The following is a 13504-nucleotide window of genomic DNA, read 5'->3' as shown; positions in this document are numbered from 1 at the left end:
AAACGGATCTAAAGACTCGTATTCTAGACTTTCCTTCACGCAATTATTTCTTTGATAGGAAACCTCCAAGGAAGCTCTGTTGCTGCATAAAGCTAGGTTGGCAATTTAGTGCATGACAATTTGCTCTAAGTTAGTATGTAACCAATGCCCCAGCTTGGCATTATAGCTTCTGGAATTGCCCTTTTTTATATAAAAGTAGGTTCTGGTCCTGAAAAAGTTCACAGAACTTCAGTAGGAGCTTAAACCGCATGGTCAAGGTCAAATTCTCACTAAAGTCATTACATTCCTGGCCTAACCCATTACATTGTGGTGCTGTGTTTTGTTAAACATCTGCCATGTTTTAACCCACAGGTGGCCGTGTTTGAATAGTGGATAAAGGGATTTCTGCATATACTTTGAGTGTCAGTTTAAACTTGCTAAAATATGTCAGGATACTTTGGTAGAAAGATGCTGGATAGAGTAAATATAAACTTGACCAAGCTGATATATTATAAAAGTGGGCAGCCATGCTTTTACCTGTCTCTCCTAGGTACTTATAGGCTCCCCTATCTGAGCACCTCCGAGGTATTTATCACCACAGCACCCCTGAAAGGTAGGGCAGTGTTATCCCCATGTTACAGAAGTAGGGTACTGCGGCACAGAAAAACTATGTGATATGCCCAAGGTCACACAGGAAGTCTGTGATAAAGCAAAAAGAAAAGGAGTACTTGTGGCACCTTAGAGACTAACAAATTTTAGCCACAAGTACTCCTTTTCTTTTTGCGAATACAGACTAACACGGCTGCTACTCTGAAACTTGTGATAATGGGAATCAGACCCAGGTCTCCCAAGTCCAAGACTAATACCCTAGCCCCTTCCCCCCCTCGCATGTGGAGTTTATTTCACCACCCCACTTCCATAGACAGCTACCTCTGCAGTTCATGCCTCACCCTTTAAAAAGCATCTGAAAAAGCTATTTTTCTCCAATGAATATTTTCATTTTTAATCTCTTGACTACTGTATGGTGTCCAACCTACCTCTTAATGAAGGCACACTATTCTGCCTTCTCTCTGATGTTCTGTTGTGTATCATGATGGTTTTAACTGCATTGTATTTTCAATTGGTTTTCAGCTCACTAGGAGAAATAGTTATAATAAAAGCCTGGCCCTATACTCCTCTCTATCAATCACAGCTACATCAGGATTTTAATACAAGGAATGAAGGCAAGATTTCCTATCTATAAAATGTTTACACAGTAGTTGTTAGTCACTGTATTATCCAAAGCACACTGAATTGTCCTGAAGGAAAAGAAAAAAAGCATGTCTTGAGCTCCAGCTGATCCGAATGAAGAGTCTTCTGCTACAAGTTCACAACAGAAAAAATGAGGAGTACTTGTGGCACCTTAGAGACTAACAAATTTATTTGAGCATCAGCTTTCATGGGCTAAAACCCACTTCATCAGATGCATGCAGTGGAAAATACAGTAGAAAGATATATATACACAGAGAACATGAAAAAATGGGTGTTGCTATACCAACTGTAATGAGACCAATTAATTAAGGTGGGCTATTATCAGCAGGAGAAAAAAAAACCTTTTGTATTGATAATCAGGATAGCCCATTTCAAACAGTTGACAACAAGGTGAGAGTAACAGTGGGGGCGGCGGAATTAGCATGGAGAAATAGTTTTTACTTTGTGTAATGACCCATCCACTCCCAGTCTTTATTCAAGCCTAATTTAATGGTGTCCACTTTGCAAATTAATTCCAATTCTGCAGTCTCTCGTTGGAGTCTGTTTTTGAAGTTTTTTTGTTGGAGAATTGCAACTTTTAGGTCTGAAATTGAGTGACCAGGGAGGTTGAAGTGTTCTCTGACTGGTTTTTGAATGTTATAATTCTTGATGTCTGATGTGTGTCTATTTATTCTTTTGCGTAGAGATTGTCCGGTTTGGTCAATGTACATAGCAGAGGGGCATTGCTGGCACATGATGGCATATATCACATTGGTAGATGTGCAGGTGAACGAGCCTCTTATGGTATGGCTGATGTGATTAGGTCCTATGATGGTGTCCCTTGAATAGATAAGTGGACAGAGCTGGCAACGGGCTTTGTTGCAAGGATAGGTTCCTGGGTTAGTGTTCTGTTGTGTGGTGTGTGGTTGCAGGTGAGTATTTGCTTCAGGTTGGGGGGCTGTCTGTAAGCGAGGACTGGCCTGTCTCACAAGGTCTGCGAGAGTGAGGGATCATCCTTCAGGATAGGTTGTAGATCCCTGATGATGCGCTGGAGAGGTTTAATTTGGGTCCTGAAGGTGATGGCTAGTGGCGTTCTGTTATTTTCTTTGTTAGGCCTATCCTGGAGTAGTCTTCCTACTGTATTTTCCACCGAATGCATCGGATAAAGTGGGTTTTAGCCCACGAAAGCTTACACTCAAATAAATTTTTTAGTCTCTAAGGTGCCACAAGTACTCCTCGTTTTTTTTTGTTGTTGTTGTTGTTGATACAGACTAACACGGCTATCACTCTGAAAAAAATTCACAATAGTTGCACTGACCTTAACCACTGTGTGTGGCACCTACTGTAATAGCTTTAGTGATTCCAGATAAGGGTTGACAAGGAATGTGACAAAGTTAGATGGCTTAGACTGAAAGTTTTGTATAAATCCGGAGTTTGAAGTAATTAACCAGGCATTACCACATTGTGCGGGACAGAGAGGGGGAACATTAAGTGATGGTGCAGTATACTAATGGTGTCACTCTCGGTACATTAAGATGGTTTATTGTAATGTGTGGAGGGTAGGATGAGGAGATTCCCTAGCACGGAGTTTTCTGCCATCTAAGGTTGCGACACGAAGAGCGAACAGAAAGGAGAAATAACACACCAACTTGCTGTTTTAAAAGTTGTTCAGCCTCCCTAAGTTACTAAGCATGTGTCTTAGAGCCGGGATCATTATATTTGGCTATCTCCAAACTGAACAAATCAACATGCACTTAAAAAATGCATAACCAGCAGCTGGTTATAATAAAATAGCCTGTTGTCCATTGAGCTCTTCACTTTAATGAGAGCGAGAGAGTGTAATGTAGGTTGTCAGCTTCTTACTAGCATGCTTGTTATTTTTCAGCAAAATTTGAAACGATCTGAACAAAGAAAGTTGATCAATGTTTAATAAAGTCTTTGTAATCACTGAACATATCTCCCAGATGGGTATCCTCATCTTTTAATAGCCCAGTAGAGCTATTGTCGTCTCTTGGCTGCAGTTCTAAACCTTACATCACCACTATGAGAAGCAAATCCTTTAATAAGCAAGTGTCTGTGGTTCACCAGTGGTGTGTTATGGAATGAAGTAAACTGATAGCAATGATTTGTGTGGAAAAGTAGAGGACCTTCATTTTCATGTATTAGCCATAAGAGATGAGCTAGGATTTAATATTTTTTATCTGGTTCGATCTTACAGCAGCACGCATACAAGCAGAAAGATCAAGGGACTGGGATGAAATGCACTGTTTTTCATTTTGAATGTTAAACTGCCAATTAAATGTCAGTTAGCAAGAGAAATGTCTCAGCTACATTTCTCTCTTGCCTACCACTTTTTTCCTTAACTTCTTGCTGTGCCTGGTAATTGTTTAGGGACCAGTACTGTTCTCCATTAGCTAACTTCACCTGTTGCATTTATTATTATTCACCATATATAGTGTGTTAGCAGCTCGAAGCTCACCAGTTCAGTGCCCCTTTGTGCTGGTTACTGTCCACAAAACCATAGTTACTGAGTTATCTTCAGTCAGTTGCAACCTAATCTGTATTATGTAGACTTTGACAGCACAACACTTACATACTGTGCAGTGTGCATACTTAATAAAAAATTTCTTTCTCTGCTTTCTGTTATTTTTCTCAGAGGTCGAAAATAGCGGTCTATGAGAAAATGTGGTCGTATATGAAGTCAGCAGAGCCATCTGTATTTACCAAAACAACAGCTGACGGGGTCGCTAGAGTGCGGAAGTCAAAGGGAAAGTTTGCCTTCCTCCTTGAATCGACCATGAACGAGTATATCGAGCAGCGAAAGCCATGTGACACAATGAAAGTTGGTGGGAACCTGGATTCCAAAGGCTATGGTGTAGCAACTCCAAAAGGCTCAGCATTAAGGTGGGTGGAATAATATAACAATATATATGTTGTTATAGTATTCCACCTACCCTGATGTATTGTGTTGTCATTTTCTTTCTTGTGGATTTTGAGGTAACTTTAAAGTTTAAAATCTTCAATATTCCATGGAGTAAAATAAGACGGTAAATTATGGTTTCATTTACTTAATGCATCCATTTTTTAATGTTCTCTCTGTGTTGTCCTTTCTGATTGTTTGTTGCTGTTTTAATTTTACAGTTCAGTGGCTTTTTCAATTTAAATGGTAAAAGCCGGGTTAAACTGCCATATGTGACGAATGTTAATTGCATGATGTGGTGTTCTTGTTACTTTTTTTCCTCAAAGACAATTTCCCCATCCCGCACACTTCAGTTCTGAGCAAATGTTATCCTCCATGCCACCTTCCAATATTGAACCCTGTATTTGCTGTAGAAACATTTTTATAGCTCCACGGTCTGTGAAATTTAGCCAATTTGTCCTCTTGTGCTCCTTTTTTCATACGTTACGATTTCTTAAGCATTTGTGCATTTTCTTACGAGTTATGTTTTATCGTTTCAAGAAATGCTGTTAACCTGGCAGTATTAAAACTGAATGAGCAAGGCCTCTTGGACAAATTGAAAAACAAATGGTGGTACGACAAAGGAGAGTGCGGCAGCGGGGGAGGTGACTCCAAGGTCAGCCTCAATGTCACCACAATCGGGTACCGTAGTCAAGAGTAATCGGCAAGGCTGTTATCTGACTTATCAGGGCAAAAAACACAGATTAGAACTATTTGAATAATCATGGAGAAAGCCACTTGCTTGCACAGTAGCTTTTTAAAGGAGACACGGTCTTATTTGCATCACATACAGTTTAATCAACCTTGGGATCCTTATTTAACTAACAGATAGAGGCTCCAGTCGTGGTGGCCCTGCCAGGGGTGCATTAAGGTAATAAGTGTTCATCTGAGCTCATCCTTGTACAAGAAAATAGCGATCACACGTTAACGCAGCCCAAAGCATTGAGCACAAGGTGTTTCATAGTTCAGTGATTTAAGGCTATTTGTTGTATTTTTAACCTTTATTTTAACCTGTATTTTGACCTTTTTATAAGGGCAAAACAGCAAACAGCAAAAGTCTTGAAGTCTGCAGGATCAGTTCTCCTTAGCCCTTTTCTGCTGGCTTAAGATCAGCATAGCAGTCTACTACCAGCATACACAGCTGGCCTCTCCAGTGGCCAGTGGGATCTGGATCAGATTCCAGAGGAGAGATACATCTTACCTTAGAAAAACAACAAGGAGTCTGGTGGCACCTTAAAGACTAACAGATTTATTTGAGCATAAGCTTTCGTCGGTAAAAACCTCACTTCTTCACTTGCATCTGAAGAAGTGAGGTTTTTACCCACAAAAGCTTATGCTCAAATAAATCTGTTAGTCTTTAAGGTGCCACCAGACTCCTTATTGTTTTTGTGGATACTATCTTACCTTAGGTTACCTGTAGCTCAGAAAAGTAAGAAAGAAAGAAAAGTAAGTTTGGTTGTAAAACCAATTGCAAATGAGGCTCAGTAGATGAGGGCAAAGCAGTTATTACAGCAGCAAGATTGTGTTTAACACTAAGGACAGATTCTCCTGTGACACCCTACTAGCAGGAAACGTTTTATAAGTACTTGGAAATTGCAGTATCTGTGGCTAGAAATAGGAGATGCACTGCCTGCTCAGGATAGCAGTCTCTGCTTGCACAACTGAAGTGTGTGGTGGTCTGGAAAGGATTAATTTCCAAACGTAAATGTAGCTTCAAAAAAAGCAATTTCAGTGGCACGTAACCTAGAATAGAACATAATCTTTAATACTACAGAGACTGTCACTTCGTAAATATCCTAGGTAGAAGGGTATAAAACTGTATTTGCTGCACTAGTTAAACAGATATTGGGTCCAACTCCCATTAACTTCAGTGGAGCCAGGATTTCACTCATTATTTTAACAGTAAAAAGAAAAGGAGGACTTGTGGCACCTTAGAGACTAACACATTTATTTGAGCATAAGCTTTCATGAGCTAGCTGTAGCTCACGAAAGCTTATGCTCAAATAAATGTGTTAGTCTCTAAGGTGCCACAAGTACTCCTTTTCTTTTTGCAGATACAGACTAACACGGCTGCTACTCTGAAACCTATTTTAACAGTGTGGATTTTAGCAGATAACTAAGTTCGTTCATCTTTTGCAAAAGCTAATCAGTTGGTGTCTATATTATTGACCACTTCCTCACAAAACTAAGTGATTAACAATTACATTTGCATTAGGGCTGTCAAGCGATTTAAAAAATTAATCGTGATTAATCATGGATTAATAGCACTGTTAAACAATAATAGAATACCATTAAATATTTTGGATGATTTCTACATTTTCAAATTTATTGATTTTAATTACAACACAGAATACAAAGTGTACAGTGCTCACTTTATATTTATTTTTATTTATAAGTATTTGCCCTGTAAAAAAACAAAAGCAATAGTATTTTTCAATTCACCTAATACAAGTACTGTAGTGAAATCTCTTTATCATGAAAGTTGAATTTACAAATGTAGAATTATGTACAAAAAAACTGCACTCAAAAATGAAACCATGTAAAGCTTTAGAGCCTACAAGTCCACTCAGTCCTACTTCTTTTTCAGCCAATTGCTAAGACAAACAAGTTTGTTTACATTTACAGGCGATAATGCTGCCCGCTTCTTGTTTACAATATCATCAGAAATTGAGAACTGGCATTCACATGACACTGTTGTAGCTGGAATTGCAAAATATTTACATACCAGATGCGCTAAAGATTCATATGTCCCTTCATGCTTCAACCATCATTCCAGGGCAGGGGACATGCGTCCATGTTGAGGACGGGTTCTGCTTGATAACAATCCAAAGCAGTGTGGACCAATGCTTGTTCATTTTCATTATCTGAGTCGGATGCCACCAGCAGAAGGTTGATTTTTCTTTTTTGATGGTTCAGGTTCTGTAGTTTCCGTATCAGTGTGTTGCTCTTTTAAGATTTCTGAAAGCATGCTCCACACCCATCCCTCTCAGATTTTGGAAGGCACTTCACATTTTTAAACCTTAGGTTGAATACCGTAGCTATCTTTAGAAATCTCACATTTTGTCAAATCTGCTGTGAAAGTGTTCTTAAAATGAACATGTGCTGGGTCATCATCCAAGACTACTATAACATGAAATATATGGCAGAATGCAGGTAAAACAGAGCAGGGGACATGCAGTTCTCCCCCAAGGAGTTCAGTCACAAACTTAATTAATGCATTATTTTTTTTAAGCATCATCAGAATGAAAGCATGTCCTTTGGAATGGTGGCCAAAGCATGAAGTGGCGAACGAATATTTAGCATATCTGGCACATAAATACCTTGCAATGCTGGCTACAAAAGTGCCATGCAAATGGCAGTTCTCACTTTCTGGTGACATTGTAAATAAGAAGAGGACAGCATTATCTCCTGTAAATGTAAAAAAAACTTGTTTGTCTTAGTGATTAGCTGAACAAGTAGTAGTACTGAGTGGACTTGTAGGCTCTAAAGTTTTACATTTGTTTCTTTTTGAGTGCAGTTATGTAACAAAAAAATCTACATTTGTAAGTTTCACTTTCACAACAAAGAGATTGCACTACAGTACTTGTGTGAGGTGAATTGAAAAGTACAATTTGCTTTGTTTATCATTTTTACAGTGCAAATATTTGTAATAAAAATACACTTTGATTTCAATTACAACACAGAATACAATATATATGAAAATGTAGAAAAACAACCAAAATATTTAATAAATTTCAATTGGTATTCTATTGTTTAACAGTGTGATTAAAACTGTGATTAATCGCAATTATTTTTTTTTAATCATGATTAATTTTTGTGAGATAATTGCAATTAATTGACAGCCCTCGTTTGCATTTACCTGTGTGATTTGCACAGGGAAGCTGTACTGGACTAGGTATTATCATTACCATGACATTGCTGATCTTATGGAGTACAGGAATTGCTAACACAATTAATTGAAAATGCCTTTTTGTTCTGAAAAGTATTCAGATTCATTCCCAGAATTACATTTTCCAGAAGTATAGTTAGTTTAATGAGTTATTTAAGGAACAACGACATGCAATCTCTCCTAAAAAATGCTTTTGTATTGGTCCAAAATACTGCAGTAACATTTTTAGTAAGCTGCAAAGTTTTGGACAATTATTGCAAATTACTACCGTGTTTTATTAATAAAAGTCGATTACATCTGGCTAGTTAGTGAATTAATCTGTTAGTTCAGTCACCTGGGATATTAGCAAAAGCAGTTGTATAATAAAAGGAAAGAAAAGACTGAAATTCAGATTAATTTAATCACACCAATTCTTCAGTACTCATCAGCAGCCTGGAAAAGAGTATGGGTTTTAATAGGCTTCTTAGTTCTCATTCTTGTCCCTCATGCAACCTTTTATATAAGGTTATGTGTGCAAGTATATTAAATGTTCATTTTCCTCCCAGCATCCAACACTGTATTGTCTGCCTCTACCCCATGAAAGAGATTTTTGTACAATGCAGCTTCACCAGTCGCCTGAATTACAAACAGCCAACTAACATTTAAAGTTCTGAGAAATCTAAAACAGGTTTTTTTTATAATGGTAATAGTAAGGGCAAGGTCATCTTTCTATTTTTGTATTTGCTCAGGCATCATTTAAAGGAAATAATGCTCTATGTTAACAAGTACTCAAGCCTGTGTTAGTAGATGCTAGAAAAGCAGTTAAGTTATTCCATGATCAAGTATATTTCAGGGAAAGAAAATGGAAATGAGGAGAACCTTTGATTTGTCCTTTTTAACCATGAATCACAAATCTCTCTCCTATTTATTTGTTGTTTATTGTAATGTTTGGGGTTAAGGGCTGGATAGTTATTTTAGCTATAAACCTCAATCATCAGGGTTTATCACTCAGCAGCATAAGTCCCCTGGGAATAGAATGTGGGCCAAGCCAGTTCTCAGGCCAGATGCATACTTTCTCCTTGGAGGGGTTGGAGGAGAAAGAACCTTAAAACTGATTAAGCTAGGTTTTTTAAATTATTACTTCTAGAGTTGTCAAAAAAAGGTTTGTTATTTTAAAAGTGTTAATTTCCAGTGATGACGTTTTGCAGGCACTTAATACCACAGGCTGGTGTGTCTTGGCATTAAAATTTAAAGAATATATTCCCAACTGTGCAGTAGGTAGCACAGGTTTAACAGTGTGGATTTTAGCAAAGAACTTTAAGTTACTTTGGACAACTCATCTTTTGCAAAAGCTAATCAGTGTCCATATTACTGCAATAATTACTGTACGTTAATTTAACTGTAATGCTTTTGGGGGATTCTGTTGACATCACACACCCTTAAAGCAAAGCTCAGGTTGTCTCCTGAACCCTGAAAGAGAACCACAGCCCTGCATATGTACATATGGCAGGTACCAGTACATCATTTTGTATTATATATGGTTAAAGACAAATCTTTACCTGCATTTTCTCCCTCTTCTCCTGTTTCTCTCTCTAAAGTCTGTAGTCCCCTCCCCTGCCCCAGGCTGACAGTTTGAATTTTGCAAGTATCTACATTATTTTAATGCCAGGGTCTTATTATGACATCAAATAAGTATGTAAAACTTAGCCCATCTTTTATGTATTGATCAGAAACTCGCAAGGTAGTCAAAGATTGAAAAGCATCCCCTGAAGAGCCTGTACATTAAGAACAGACTTGAAGTATTTCCTAGATATCAGCTAGCACAATAACGGTAGCAATGAACTTCTATTAACGTGTTAGCTAGAAAGGAGCTAATGTAACGTCAGTGGAGGTGTCCAATGTAATGATACTGCTTAACGCTGGCATGGTATCAGTTCTGAAGAGGGGAGCCATTATGATGCTAATGCAAGTGTTAAAAATATTTACATGCTGTTTTTTTCTTTTGATTAATTGGTATGAAACACAAACACAGGAGGCTGAAATTCATTCCTAGTGTAACTCTACACAATCCACTGGGGTTACACCAGGAATGAACTTGGCCCAGGATGTTGTTAATTGATTATTGCTTGGCTTTAGCATGGATTTCATACTGTATATGGTAAGGGCTGCAGTGAAGTCTTGTGATCTGTTTTAAGAGGGTTTAAAACCCTTTTATTCCTAACATTACACTGTTTGCACAGTGCATTGAGATCTTCAAATGAGATACACTATTGAAGAGCAACGTATTATTACTGTAATTGACTTTTCCTATTCCAATAGTGCAACTCAGAGAGATGGCTATAAGGATGTACATTTTAAATAAAGGTGAGCCCAACCAAAATTCAAATCCAGATTTGGATCCAGACTTCTTCAAAATCTAGGAGTGCTCTGATCCACGATTTTACTTCAGCCCAGGATAGGACTAAAGAGAGACAGACTGAAACTTGGATTTGGATCCAAACATTCACAGAGGTTGAAGCAGTTTGGATCCAGACTTTTGGTTCAGGCTCATCTCTAGTTTTAATGCATAAAATATGAACATTGGTTTATTTTTTTTTAAAAAATGTCAAGAGGAGAAGATAAACAGCCTTTTCAAAACTGTTTTGTTTTTCCTTTAAAGGAGGAAATATTTGGGGAAAGATAGAAGCTATCGCAACAAGGAACAGATGCAAGGTGTATCATGGAATGAGATATGCATGTGTCATTGACTTATGGTGCAATATGATGGAGCTTACTCACTCATGACAGCTTTTTCTACCAGCTAAGCTAATGGAAAAGCTCTGTTAGCTTACCGGGTAGAGGCCCAAGCCTTGGGGAATAGGTGTCCTGAGTCTGTAATCAGATACTTCCTGCTGGTATTTTAGTTTCTGTGTGTGTGAACTGTATATAGGCTTGAATCATTACAGATTGATGGTGCCGTGGTCTTAGACTGAGCTCCTCTGACTTCCTGATATTCTGTTGTGCTCAAGATATGGGGTGAGTATGTGACCCATTTGCTTGTGTCTGTGTGTGCTGTTCCCCATTACTGGACTACAAAGAACCTAGTCACATAGAAAAATTGGTTCCGTAGATGCTTGTCTTCCTCCCCTTAGTTTGTCACGTGTACTTTAAGGTCAGATGGTTCCGAGTTTTAATCATCCCTCCTCTGGATACTGTATGTTCATTGCCATCAGACAATTACATTCTAAGACTAAAGGAACCCCAATGACAAATAAATCCTATGATGTTAAGGATTTTAAGTCTCACAACTGAAAAGAAACATGGAGATTTTCCTGCTATTAGATTCCACTAAACAAATTGGTATTATAAGGTTTATCATTGTTACGTCCAAAAATAGATGTTCCCCTTTTATTTTAAAACTGAAAAGATTGTATTTCTATTGTGAAATAATTATAGGGAGCCAGATCCTAGCTGGTATAAATCGCCATACTGCCACTGAAGTCAGTTAACACCAGCTACAATAATTAACATCAGCTAAAGATCTGGTCCACAAAGTCTCAGAGGCTGCCAGTATTTCACTGGGAATGGTACTTATCAAATTCCAGCAGACACAATTTATTCCATCAGACTAAAAGGAGGTTTTGGCATATCCATCTGTGGTTTCTGTACGATAGTGTGCATATGCTTATTTAAACACTGCTGACATGCTGGTATGCATATCATAATTCATTCGCTTATCTTTCTTAAATGCAAAACAATTAATTGAACCCATAGAGATTCTTGGCAAAATTGTACAGTATATTGTATCCAGATACCCTTATTTGAGTGAGCTGACTTCTTAATTGTTTGAGAATCTGTAATAGTACTTAGAAAAGCATATGCCAGGAAATTTGTTACTGAATACTGTCAGTTTTAGGCCCAGTTATTTTATTATACAAGCATGTCCCCTCAAACCTGAGCAATTACTGAGCAGGGATTTAACCAGAAATATGCAAGACATTATACAAATAAAGATAGCAGGATGAGTGGATAAGTTATATTAATTAGTTGTATGAGAAAAAATTTCTGTTAAGATATATTTCTGTAATTCTATAGTTGATTCGTTTCTGGTCTTCCCTTATCTTGATGGTAGCATTTAATGACCGCTAACTTAAAAGTAAATTGTGTGTGTGTGTTTAGTCTTGAAGTCAATTCCACGTATATAGATTCCTTGCTAATTATTTGACTGAATTTCTGTATCAACAATGGTGTTTTTCAAAAAAAGACATTGAAGTAATGCAAGATGCTCCGGTATTTAATTTCCCAGCCTTTTTGTTAATCATAAAATTAAATTTGTAGGGTTCAAGCCCAAGGGGTTTCCATTATATACAAGTTTACAGTTCAGTTCAATGGCTCTCAGCACCTCCACTATAAAAATTGTTCCAGCACTCCTAAGCTAAATTCTGTCCTTGGATCCATGCAGCACATATTGTCTTCAGCGAGACATATTCATGCACATCTGAGAGCAGAATTTGGCCTTAAGCAGAATGAATTTGTTCCCCCGGTTTCTCTGTATCAGTTTGCTTGTGTAAGTTTACAGCATACCATTTTATTCATTTTTAATACGGATGTATTTTTAGAAGAAATCTGTTATGAATAATTTTAGATGTGATTTGCTATCCTAAGAACCCCATTGGAAAACTTCTAATGCTTTGCTTTTCAAATATTATCTTTAAAAAAAACAACCATGTGTGATAAATAAAGGGGGGGACAGCTCCCTTTAATGGACACCCAGCCAGCCTCTTAGCTGTAAAATCCCTCTTGGTAGCTGTTCTTTACTTGCTTTACCTGTAAAGGGTTAAAAAGTCCCCCCAGGTAAAGAAAAAACAGTGGGCACCTGACCAAAAGAGCCAATGGGAAGGTAGAACTTTTTAAAATTGGGAAAGAAACTTTCCCTTTGTCTGTTGTTCTCTGGGCTAGAGGGACAGAGCAGCCGTGCTATAAACAGCTTAAGCCAGGTATGATCATAAATTATCAGATCATGCCTAGAACTACTTATCCTAACTCCAAATGTTTAAGTAGATCAGAATGTTTAGCAAGACGTGATTAGGGTTATTTCTTTTATTTCTTATTGGCTTGTGAACTCCTCTGTGCTAACCCCAGATGCCTTTGTTTGCTTGTAACCTTTAAGTTGAACCCCCAAGAAAGCTATTTTAGGGCGCTTGATTTTTGAAATTGCTCTTTTAAAATCTAGCAAAAGCCTAAATTCCAAATATATTCCTGTCAAGGCTGAATCCCAACTCTGTCACTCCAATGGCAGAAGTGGGGCCCGCAAGGATTTTAAAAATTAATACTGGCCACTCCAGGCTTGTATTACACTCCCAAAGTTACAGCTTTTCTCTGACCTTGGCTTGGTAAACGCTGCCACCACCGAAAGGCAAACAAAACCCTTTGAACCCAGGAAGGAGCACTTGGGAATTCCTCCCTGTGGGATACCCTCAAGCCCTTTC

At 37.9% G+C, this 13504-nt stretch overlaps 1 protein-coding gene across 5 annotated transcripts in view; it reads left to right on the top strand.

The window, feature by feature from the left end:
• GRIA3 (glutamate ionotropic receptor AMPA type subunit 3) overlaps nt 1-13504 on the top strand; it is a 221808-nt gene that overhangs the window by 180843 nt on the left and 27461 nt on the right. For 2 of the 5 annotated variants that reach the window (XR_007358352.2, XM_048863288.2), the window contains exons 13-14: nt 3866-4113; nt 4670-4784. Coding sequence is in view for 4 of the 5 variants with exons in the window: in XM_048863288.2 (XP_048719245.1) it covers nt 3866-4113; nt 4670-4784 (363 nt within the window). In the remaining variant the exon portion in view is untranslated. Of the gene's footprint in view, nt 1-3865; nt 4114-4669; nt 4785-10695; nt 12683-13504 lie in introns of those variants that run through there. The other 3 variants (XM_048863289.2, XM_048863291.2, XM_048863290.2) reach the window with 2 other exon arrangements.

This window comes from Caretta caretta, chromosome 9 (assembly GCF_965140235.1).
Source record: "Caretta caretta isolate rCarCar2 chromosome 9, rCarCar1.hap1, whole genome shotgun sequence".
NCBI lineage: Eukaryota > Metazoa > Chordata > Testudines > Cheloniidae > Caretta > Caretta caretta.
This window is presented reverse-complemented; position numbering and strand designations above follow the sequence as displayed.